General features: G+C 44.9%; 1 protein-coding gene and 1 long non-coding RNA gene across 4 annotated transcripts in view; one reads left to right on the top strand and one right to left on the bottom strand.

The window, feature by feature from the left end:
- Positions 1-604: 604 nt before the first annotated feature.
- Positions 605-2,314, bottom strand: LOC143482400 (uncharacterized). The gene is made up of 3 exons (XR_013122213.1): positions 2,229-2,314; positions 1,857-1,955; positions 605-1,716 (listed from the first exon to the last, which is right to left on the bottom strand). It is a non-coding gene; the product is annotated as an uncharacterized LOC143482400 (long non-coding RNA).
- A 1,549-nt stretch (positions 2,315-3,863) lies between these two features.
- egfl7 (EGF-like-domain, multiple 7) overlaps positions 3,864-11,687 on the top strand; it is a 13,152-nt gene continuing 5,328 nt past the window's right edge. The window contains exons 1-6 of one of the 3 annotated variants that reach the window (XM_076980270.1): positions 3,866-4,061; positions 7,956-8,142; positions 8,926-9,051; positions 9,934-10,040; positions 10,176-10,271; positions 10,370-10,570. In XM_076980270.1, the coding sequence (XP_076836385.1) occupies positions 8,063-8,142; positions 8,926-9,051; positions 9,934-10,040; positions 10,176-10,271; positions 10,370-10,570 (610 nt within the window). In that variant the 5' untranslated portion in view covers positions 3,866-4,061; positions 7,956-8,062. Of the gene's footprint in view, positions 4,062-4,653; positions 5,883-7,955; positions 8,143-8,925; positions 9,052-9,933; positions 10,272-10,369; positions 10,575-11,687 lie in introns of those variants that run through there. The other 2 variants (XM_076980268.1, XM_076980269.1) reach the window with 2 other exon arrangements.

The following is an 11,687-nucleotide window of genomic DNA, read 5'->3' as shown; positions in this document are numbered from 1 at the left end:
TCAACCCAAATACTCAAAGCCAACAGGCTCCACCTCCTTTATCCACCAGTTAAGGTGTTTGGGAACATCTGATGAAGGTCATGACTTCTGAGCACAGGCGCACACATTTCACACATCTGACCCCAGATTTGCACTCTGTGTGTATCAGCAGTGTCACACGTGCTTCCGTCCAGGGAAACCCCCCTACAGAGTACCTGAGTCGTGATGGTCAGGAAACCAGACAAGGAAACTGAGACAGCACGGCTGGTGCCGGCCTCTCTGTGGCCCACCCGCAGGTCACAGTCGGAGCCACTGGTCTGTAATACTGGCAGTAATAATCCCCACTGCAGCACACTTAGTGCAACTGTGGACTATGAAGAGGGAATAAAAGTATTAATATATTTAATGTTTAATAGAGAGAAAGTGCAACTGACGCATGTGGCATTTAGGTAAGAGGTACATGGAGGGTCCTTCAGTTAAGTGTTAATGTCACACTCATTCTGTGTGTGTGTGTGTGTGTGTGTGTGTGTGTGTGTGTGTGTGTGTGTGTGTGTGTGTGTGTGTGTGTGTGTGTGTGTGTGTGTGTGTGTGTGTGTGTGAATGAGACAAGAAATATAGAGGAAATCCTGTTTGAAGAAAGACAGAGAGGGAGAGGGAGAGAGAGAGATAGGAAGAGAGAGACAGAAAGGATGAGAAAGAGACAGAAAACAAGAGGGAGACAGACAGGGAGAGAGACAGACAAAAAAAGAGAGCCAGAAAGAAACAGAGACAGACAGAAAGAGAGATACAGAAAGTGAGAGAAAGACAGAGGCACACAGCCAAAGAGACTTGATTCGAGGCTCATGCCAGCATATAAAATTTTGAACCAATTGTCGTGTATCACGAGATTCAGAACACTGACCTTCTGCCCCACAATCAGAATAACACTTGAGTGACAGGGTGAGGAATGACACTTGAGAGACAGGGTGAGGAACTTGAGTGACAGGGTGAGGAATGACACTTGAGTGACAGGGTGAGGAACTTGAGTGACAGGGTGAGGAATGACACTTGAGTGACAGGGTGAGGAATGACACTTGAGTGACAGGGTGAGGAATGACACTTGAGTGACAGGGTGAGGAACTTAAGTGACAGGGTGAGGCAAACACAGACCGTTCTACCACACACCTGCAGCTTCAGCCTTTACAAGGTAGCAAGAAAAATGGTGCTGCCAATGACATCATCAGCCTGAGACAAGGTCAAAAACAGGAAAGCGTCTGTAAGAATGAGGCTTCACGATGGCAGAAATGCACCCATGGCCAAGGAGAGGCCTGTGGGTGGAGCCAAGTGTAATAGAGGCCTGTGGGCGGGGCCATGTGTGAGAGAGGGCTGTGGGCGGGGCCATGTGTATAGTTATGCTTTTATTTGTTTTTCTCTTTTGTCTTCCCCGTTCCTCCATCTTTGTCTTCTCTGTCTTTTTGTGTGCTTTTTTCATGTTCTTTTATTTCTTCCTTTTCCATCCTGTACACTCTTCCATCATTCTCATTCCTTCATCCCTCCTTCTCTCTCTCTTTGTCTCTCTCTCACCCTCTCTATTTCACCACAGGTTTCTGTCACTCCTGTCATTGTTCAGCGTGACCCACAGTCCAATCACTCTGCTCCAGCCACTTCCTGTTTCCTGCTGTTCAGGAAGTTCTGTGTAGGGGATTTTTCCGCCTTTTCTCTTGATTGAATCTGGTCACCTTCAAGCTCAGACTCTCTCTGAAAACAACAAACACACACACACACACACACACACACACACACACACACACACACACACACACACACACACAGAGTACTTCCTCTGGGGAGGTTGAAAGAAAGAATAGTAATCCTAATAAAGTTTAAACAATTCTTACTTGTCCTGAATCAAAGCCCCACCCACACAGACCAACACCACTAAACCAACTGCTGAGAGTACAAGAATGTTTTTCCCACACATCCAATGACAAAAAGCTCTGAAAATTAAAACAACAAAATGGAAATAAACAGGAAGGAGCAAAACTGCATATTTTCACATGGTAAACACAGAAACATTCTTTAACATTCATTAATCATTTTTAAACAATGTCTGTATCTCAGTGTATCGAGCCTCTTAGAGGCTAAAGGAACATATAACGCTGTGTGAAGGGGCATGCTAGCATCTCCTGTGGTGAGTCTGGTAGTAGGCTGGACAGTAGCTTGCCGGTTCAGCAGCTGTGGTACTGGGCTTGAGACCTTCACACACTGACCTGCTCTCTGTCTGGAGTAGAAACAGGTGGCGAGAAGCAGCCGGCAGATTTGGACTCCTGCAGGGCCCACTGGTCTGCCCAAAAACTTTCACACGCCACCTGAAATGAATGATGAGAGGATAATGAGGGATGGATAAGGTGTGGGTATGTTAAGGTGTGTGTGTGTGTGTGTGTGTGTGTGTGTGTGTGTGTGTGTGTGTGTGTGAGAGAGAGAGAGAGAGAGAGACAGACAGACAGACAGACAGACAGAGGAGTAAGAGACAGAAGGAGAGAGAGAGAGAGAGAGAGAGAGAGAGAGAGAGAGAGAGAGAGGGTGAGTGAGTGAGTGAGTGAGTGAGTGAGTGAGTGAGTGAGTGAGTGAGTGAGAGGGTTAAATATTTCTCAAATTCAGATGAGGTCTGAATTTTCACCTCTTGCTAAGCTAAAGGCTTTCTGTTATGAGAATTGAGCTGTGGGAGTTCAAATGTTTCAGCCTTCAGGCACACACACACACACACACACACACACACACACACACACACACACGTCCGTGCACACACACATGCACACAGACGCACATACAGTAAAGATTAATGAACTGCATGAGGAACATATAAGGACCCTCTATGTTTGTGTCCACTCTAAATCCTTTATCACCTCAGAGAGATTTAACCAAAGAATGTGTCAGAGAAAAACTACAGAGAGAGCGAGATAATATACAGACACACACACACACACAAAGAGAGAGATGGAGAGAGAGAGAGAGAGACAGAGACAGAGAGCGCGAGAGAGAGAAACAGAGACAGACAGAGAGAGAGTGCATGTGTGTTTGGGCAGTATACTATAAGTACTCAGTATCGTAGATTAATGATTTAATGCCATGGAGGTTAATGTCTCTGTTTTACACACACACACACGCGCACACACACGCACACACTCACACATACACACGCACACACTCACACATACACACGCACACACTCACACACACACATTTTAGTGCACTTCATAGGTGCCTTCATATGATTAGCCAAAAAAAAACCCCAAATATATATATTTTCATCTTTTACTTCATATTTTTGCTTTCACTAGCAACACAAACACACCCACCCACCCACACACACACACACATGTTAGGAGTGTGTTTACATTAACTCTTCATTGTCCTCAACGACCTGCTTTGGGGCTTTAGGGGTCGCAAACATATTGACCTGTTGACGCGCTCTGCAAGCTATGAGAGCTATGGGTGATTAAAATCTCTCTCTCTGTCTTTCTCTCTGCCTCTCTCTCTCCGCAATTAGCACTGGTAATTACAGTACTTCCGGAGGCAGAGATGCAGTTCTGGGGTAAATCTCTAAATCTGTGAAACACTGCAGGGGATTTTTATACTTAATAATACATTCAACCACACTAGCACATAACAAATGGCCCAACACCTGGAGGTCACCTCACTGTGGCGAGTTAGAGGTCAGGCACAGTGTCTTCGACAATAAATTGCAGAAATGAATGCGAGCAGTAAAGAACAGAGTCGTGTTTGTACAGCACAACGGATTTTTATCAGACTGAAACAGTCGCAGGATTTCCGGTTTGGGATTGGACGTCCAATTCCTGAGTTCCACAGGAAGGCCCGTGTTAAAAGCACGGGGAAAACGCCCCTCGGTAGACCATTCCTTGCCAGCCGAATCGCGGGGAGCTTCGAGACATTTAGTTCTTAATCCGACTGAAACGCACGGGGCGAGGTTAAAAGAACCGAGAGAGATGAGGTGTCGCAAACGACGCAGCGCGTGCACCGAGTTGCCGCTCCGGACCAGGGCAAGAGCGGGAAGCGGAGTCACGTGATCTCGTTATGAAGGGGTAAGTTAGGTAGAGAGAATGATGTGTGTGTCCCTACCGGCGCCTCTTACTTGATACCTCTTTTTCTTGTTGACATGTTAACGCTTATGTTACTCTTTTTAATATTATGGTCACTCATATCATGACGTGCTTGATAAACTAAATTACTATTTGTTTTCTACATTTACAACATCTGTCAGACATTCTTGCTGATATTCAGATGAGCTTTGAGATCAGGCTACTCCCTCGTTGTAGCATTAAGTTCATGGGAATACTGTTTTACTGGCTACGACACAATAGGACACTAAAGGACAGTAAAGTAATTTATACTGTGTATATTATTATAAAGTGTATATTTAAACCCCCAGTGACTGAGTGAAGAGGTCTTCACATTTCTCTTCACGTTTTAAGACAAACGACAGCCAAATTCATTGTGTTTTCTCATCAGGTTTATATTTATTTAAACGTATTAATATATATATATATATATATATATATATATATATATATATATATATATATATATATATATATATATATATATATGTATATATATATATAATTCGCCTTAGTAATTTCTAAGTAAATCGTTTGTATAACATAAAGTTCTCTAAAAGTATTATGTGCCGGAAAACATTTTTATTTCTTCAGCTTCGGACTTAAGTAACCAGAACCAGGAAGGCAATTAAGAAAGCAATTACTCATCTAATGTGCCATAATGTTAAGGCTGTCAAACATGTCGGTATTAACAGCCGGAAAGCGCGCATCAGTATATAGAGAAGGGCGAGGTGACTGTGGCAGACAGCCTCTCTGATTTAGTGTTCGGGTGTAGGCAAAGAAGAAACTCTCACTCACCAGTACATTAATGCATCACTAATTTTAGGAACCTCACTCCATGTTTATGTATTTGTTAATTTATGCATTTAGTTCTGTATTTTTTCTGTAGGCTCGTTCGACGTCTGTGGAAATCTGGAAGAGATAAAAAACTCCACAGCCGATAGTGTGTTGGACAGTTTCCAATCGGCTGTTGGGTTCTGATCTGTTCCAGTTCTCGATGGACGTTTGCCAGAGTGTACTTACTAGACTCATATGTAGAACAGCGACAAAATGACCATGCGTCTACATTTCCCCCTTGGGACCACCAAGCACATTTGGGTTTCTCCTGCTTTTCCATCTCATGCAACTCAAGTAATTATCAGTGCCTGTTTAGCAGTTTTATCAGTTTATTAGCCAAATCAAGTGTGTTATCAGGGAAAACATAAACTTATGAAACATTTCGTCTCAGAAACCTGCGTTTGTCCGAGTTGGCTACCTGATATTACCTAATAGGCTCTTTAGTCTTCGTTTATGCCAAAATGATCTAATTAGGCACGAAGTGATGAAGTCAAGCGCGGTTCCATCACGGAGAGCGTGTCCGCTGTGTCGGGACGTCCCGCGGGGGTGTCCCGGAGGAGGGGCGCGGAGAGGTTACCCCCCTGCGCGTTTGACAGGCTCGACACTCACAACTACACGCATTCTTCCAAAACAGTCCGAAAAAGAGGCACGAGCCCAGTTACGGGGTCCGTGGGGGATGCGCGCGCCACGTTCGGCATCGGAATTTTCGCGTCATGCCTGTGCCACTTTAACGGGGGTTTTTTTTTGGACAATTTATAAACAGATTTGGTTCAGTTTTGTGGGAACTCCGGGTCCAAGACGCGCTTGGGGACCGAACTCTGTCTGTGTTCGTGTATGAGATACTCATTTCGCTCGCAGCGGCCGACCGAAGTGTTCCTGTAAGTCTCTGATTGGTTTGTGTGTTGCGGTTCATCGCCAACGTCCTCCGTTACCGGACGCGTCTTTCAGGTAATTAACGCAGGTAGAAACTAAACTAGGTAGACTAAACTCTAGTGGTGGTACTGCTTACATCTTTAGGCTAAGTTTGAGCGTCTTGCTTGTGTGTGTGTGTGTGTGTGTGTGTGTGTGTGTGTGTGTGTGTGTGTGTGTGTGTGTGTGTGTGTGTGAGTGTGTGTGTGTGTGTGTGGCGTCATTGTAAGCGCTCATTCATACTTTTTCGCTGAGTGTGCGTTTGTATGCGTGTTTGCTCCTCAAAGACCGTCTGCTTGGCCACATTGCATGTAAAGCGACAGTGGAAATAGTGCCCCCTGCTGGTGGCGATGTGGCTCAGCATGAGATGATGTGGAAGACACGGACCACCACTTCTTTTAAGTAGAGCGCTTATTGTAATATAATAATGTAGAGTATTGTAATATTTTTGTAGCCTACTTTACAAACATTGTAATTGTTTATCTGGCGTCATTAGTTGTGCGTTAACTGTGCGTTCATAGTGAGTTTTAATAGGTTTAGTCTGGCATGAGGCTTTAGTGTCGTGTGGTGGATCGAGATGCTCTTAAAATTAAACATTCTTTAGAGGACTTTGGCAGGAGCAGTACCATTGTTCTTGCAAGTGGAATAAACTAGGACAAACCCGAAAAACTTGTGTTTGTGGGCAAATATGTCAGTATAACTGCTACAGCGACATCTCGCCTTGGATTGGAAAAATAAGATTGTAGGTGGTCAGACTGGATAGGTTGATAATGTTGATAATAAGGGGCACTCCGCCCGTGAGTTATGATCTTAATTCAGTCAGCAAGTTTCGCGAGGGGAACAGAGTATAGATGGAATCCGGTTGGTCATTTGTAGTTTCATTCAGCAGATTAGATTTCATGATATCATAGTCTCGGGAGAGCTCCTTGAATTTACGACTACTCTCATTGATCTCGTGAACACACGCGCGTGGTGTATAAATGACTGACTCACAGGGACTTGTATTTGTAGGTTGCATTTATCATCTTGTCTTGGTTGAAAATCGGATCCTTACCCACTCAATTCCTTTCTTCTCTCTCTCTCTCTCTCTCTCTCTCTCTCTCTCTCTCTCTCTCTCAAACTATTGGCTATTTGATATATTCAGCCCATATGAATGCCCATATGACATTGCAGTGTATCACACACACACAAACACACTTGTAAATATTTGTAAAATATTTGGGCTCAAGTACATCAGTGAAAATAAAGGCCAGTGTGTGATTTATACTGCATGTACTGTTCCAGTGTGTGTGTGTGTGTGTGTGTGTGTGTGTGTGTGTGTGTACAGTATGAGTTGTTGCAGTAATAAAGACCTGGTTTTAATAACATATTCCAACTAAAATAACGAGCCTACCTATGCTGAAACCACACACACACACACACACACATACACACTGAGCACCCACCTTGCGTCATAAGCGTGCTCTCTTCTTCTCTTTCTATCCCTCTATCTTAGGCAGGGGATGGGGAGGGATTTGTGCTAGAAACTGTGCTATGACTGTGGACAGATTAAGTGTGAAGGAGTAGATTGATCTTAAATCATTACAGCCTCTCTCTCTGTCACACACACACACACACACACACACACACACACACACACACACACACACACACACACACACACACACACACACACACACGCACACACACACACACACACTATCCAGCATTTATACAGCTATCTGTACATGACAGTAATTATTATGAATTGTGTGTGTGGGTGAACATGATGAGTCTGTTTGCTCTCATCTAAGCAAGGATAGCTCTCTCTCAGAGAGAGAGAGAGAGAGAGAGAGAGATGTAAACCATTCATTTAATATCTGTATGATAACACACAGCTGTTATGCTGTCAGTGATTGTTCCACGGAAGAAGCTGTGTGACAGAGAGACAGAAAGAATATTGTGAATGTATATATAAAAGTGAAGTAAATGTCTCTGTAAATGTCTCTGTGAACGATGGGAATCAAATGTACAACCCAAATTAATGTCTAATACATAACATCTCTCTCTCTCTCTCTCTCTCTCTCTCTCTCTCTCTCTCTCTCTCTACCTCCATCTGTGTCTCTCTTTCAGGTGACATCGTGATTGGAGGCAAACAAGAGAGAAAGAGAGAGGGAGAGAGGGACAGAGAGTGAAAGAGAGAGAGAGGGAGAGAGACGGCGAGAGAGAGAGAGAGAGAAATGTACTTTGAGGTGCTTCTCTCCACTTTTCTTTTTTCCCTCCCCACAAGTGTCTCTCCTCAGTCCTACAGTCACCATGGGTAACCAGCGCTTATCCTTATTATGGTCTGTATACGTTGTGGATTGGTGGGGTTGTAACTGCACACTGCAAACCATCAATGCAATTGGCCCATCCAACCAGAATGATTTAAATTGGCAGAGTCAAACACAATTCACTGGGGCACCAGTTTTAAAAGTTTCCTCCAGTAAGGACTGAAGTAGATCATCATGGGTCTGACACTTGTTTCCTTTACATCGAAGAAAACTTACATACTAAAAACCGAAATCAGACTTCAGAGTCTATAAGTAAAAAAATGGCTGAAAATTCTAGACCAAATGATTGTGTTGCGAGTGAATTGTTCCACCCCCATTAATGACACAATTCTGTGTATGTAAAACTGAACTAATCTCTAAAGAAAGGGAAAGGTCACTTTTTTTAACATAATCCGGTTAAGGGTCTACACAATCGTAATACTGTTTAAGTAGTCTTTTTACATCCATTCACATTTATCTTTACCGACAGGCACACAAACACACAAAAGGTCAGTGCAATAAGCATTTGTTTGCAAAGCCAGAAGGGGTCAAGGTTTAGATAAGGTCGAAGGTCATAGCTTAGTTTGGCATGTGTTACAGCCAATTACATCAACCAGTCAACACCAATTACCACCAAGGACCCACACAAACCTCCCAGGAGAGTTGATCAGTGTTGTGGGGTTAATAAGGTCAGCGTATCCCTTTAGTCTTTAACTATCATTAGAGCACACAGATGTTACATATTCAGGTGCAGCACCATTGCTGTTTGTGTGTGTGTGTTTGTCATATAGGAGGAGAGTGTGTGTTGGGAGCACTGGTAACAGTAGAGTCATCTCCACTACAGAGTCCTTCATTCAGCCTGTACACAAGCCTTATATCACCATGTGCCCAGACCTGCGCCTTTGCAGCACATACAAGTAGGTACACACACACACACACACACACACACACACACACACACACACACACACACACACACACACACACACACACACACACACACATCACACACACACACACACACACACACACACACACACACATACATACACACACACACACACATCACACATACACTCACACACACATACATACACACACGCGCGCACACACATCACACATACACTCACACACACACAAACACACACGCACACACACACACACATGCATGCACACACACAAACGCACACGCACACGCATAGACACACACGTGTGCACACACACACACACACACACACACACACACACACACACACCAATGCACATGCATGCACTCACTCACACACGGACACACACACACACAAACGCACATGCACATGCACACGCACACGCATAGACACACACGTGTGCACACACACACACACACACACACACCAATGCACATGCATGCACTCACTCACACACGGACACACACACACACACACACACACACACACACACACCAATGCACGTGCATGCACTCACTCGCACACACACACACACACACACCAATGCACGTGCATGCACTCACTCGCACACGCACACACACACACACTCACACACACACACACACACACACACACACACACACACACACACACACACACACACACACACACACACACACACACACACACACACACACACACCTCTAGCCCATGTATATTTGTATTTATACCAACAAGTGTGAATGTGAATTTTTGGCAGTCTTGTGTGTTTCTCTCTGTGTGCCTAAAGTTTTTATTCTTTCCTGTTGTGATGTTGCAATGACTTTGCAACCTTGGAAGTGAATAAAACGTGTGTTTGTGGGTATTTTGTAGGACAGTGTATACGGTGTCTTACCGACAGGTGAGCAGGGCGGGGCCAAGCTTTTACCAACAATGCTGTCCAGGATGGCAACGGCTACACTCCCATCACTGTAACCATGGTGAGGAGCACCTCTGTGTATCTCCTCCGTCCATGCCCCACAATCCCACTGGTCACTGGTTAAACTGCACTGTGTTCAGTAGTTCCAATCACACATTGATCTATCATGTGTCTCTCTCCCGTACACTCTCCACAGCCGTCTGTACACAGGAGTGTGTGAACGGAGGGTCGTGTGTGAGACCAAACAACTGTGCCTGCACTATAGGCTGGACGGGACGCTACTGCCAGATAGGTACACACACACACACACACACACACACACACACACACACACACACACACACACACACACACACATGTTGTTCTTCCGCTTGTCCTTCTGCTCCTCAGACGTAGACGAGTGTAATGGGGCTCACGGCTGTGCTCAGAGCTGCGTCAACACCGCAGGAAGTTACCAGTGTGAGTGCGCAGGTGGCTTCCGTCTGGCCGAAGATGGACGCTCCTGCCTGAGGCTCCTCCCTCCACCCCCCCCCTCCTCCCACAGCAGCCAGCCAGCCCCAAGCAATCGATCGCCCATCCGCCGGCAGCGATGCAGGTGAGCACTACCCAGCCAGACATTGCAGTCGATCTCAGATTGTGATGCGGGACTGGAGTATGACTACAGACCTGGGTGGCCCTTCACTTGTAAGACACTCACAGAGGTCAGATGTCACGTTGACCTTTTGACCCTCCTACAACCTTCATTATCTCTGACTGGTTCCCATGTCTTGCAGATTTGAACACGTCACTGTGTATAACAGCATCTCATAACAGATTATTGTGTACAAACTGTTTTAGAATTATGGGCACAGAGAAGTGAATTTGGCTGCGCAACGCTTAGGGGAGCCAGGCGCTTTAAGATTGTGTTTTTCCACTGGCGCCCCCTGCTGGACTGAGGATATGGGCCAGGCTTACGGTCCATTATTACTTTTGGTACGCGCTATGCCGCTCTCAACTCGTACCGTGAGTAATAGTGCACTGTGACTGGCGGATGCAGCTATCGGACCAAACGCCATCGTTCTCCAAACACACGGGCCACCACACACCAACACATTCACAAACCCTCCACCTAGGGCTGGGCGATACTACAACAAAATATTGTACCTCGATTTTTCAAACTCATGAACAATTCTCAATTATGATTTAATTTATTTCTAGGTCTTACATAATGGAAAATCATTATTTAAAAGTTTAACTTTCAATGGAATGGACTTTGGGGGAGGGGGGGGGGGTGCAAAAAGTGAAACATTTCCTGACATGAACCGCTCGTCATGTCACGAGGAACAGTAGGAAAGGAAGCAGCTAGTTTTGGGTGTTGGGAGGGCAGCTCGTATTTGTGTTTGTGTCATAGCTCGTGTGCTGCATCAAATGTAACGTGCTGCTTCTTTTTGTTGGCTTTTGAAATACATTTACATTAATATTACATTCATTTACGCCACACCTGACTTATCAGTTCCAGATCACAGGCTCCACTTTAGTCGTGGGCCTCATGTGGCTTTAGTTTTGTTTTAGTTTTGTTGTCTCTGTCCTTGTCTGTAATTATCTCCACGTTACGCTTTGTACCGCCACGGTTTGCGTTGTTTTACGGTGTCGTCTGTCCAGTGGGTGGACTGTAGTGTGTTGAGGGTAATGGATTTGCCATAAATACACGCTGCTCATCACCACATGT

This window comes from Brachyhypopomus gauderio, chromosome 18 (genome assembly GCF_052324685.1).
Source record: "Brachyhypopomus gauderio isolate BG-103 chromosome 18, BGAUD_0.2, whole genome shotgun sequence".
NCBI lineage: Eukaryota > Metazoa > Chordata > Actinopteri > Gymnotiformes > Hypopomidae > Brachyhypopomus > Brachyhypopomus gauderio.
This window is presented reverse-complemented; position numbering and strand designations above follow the sequence as displayed.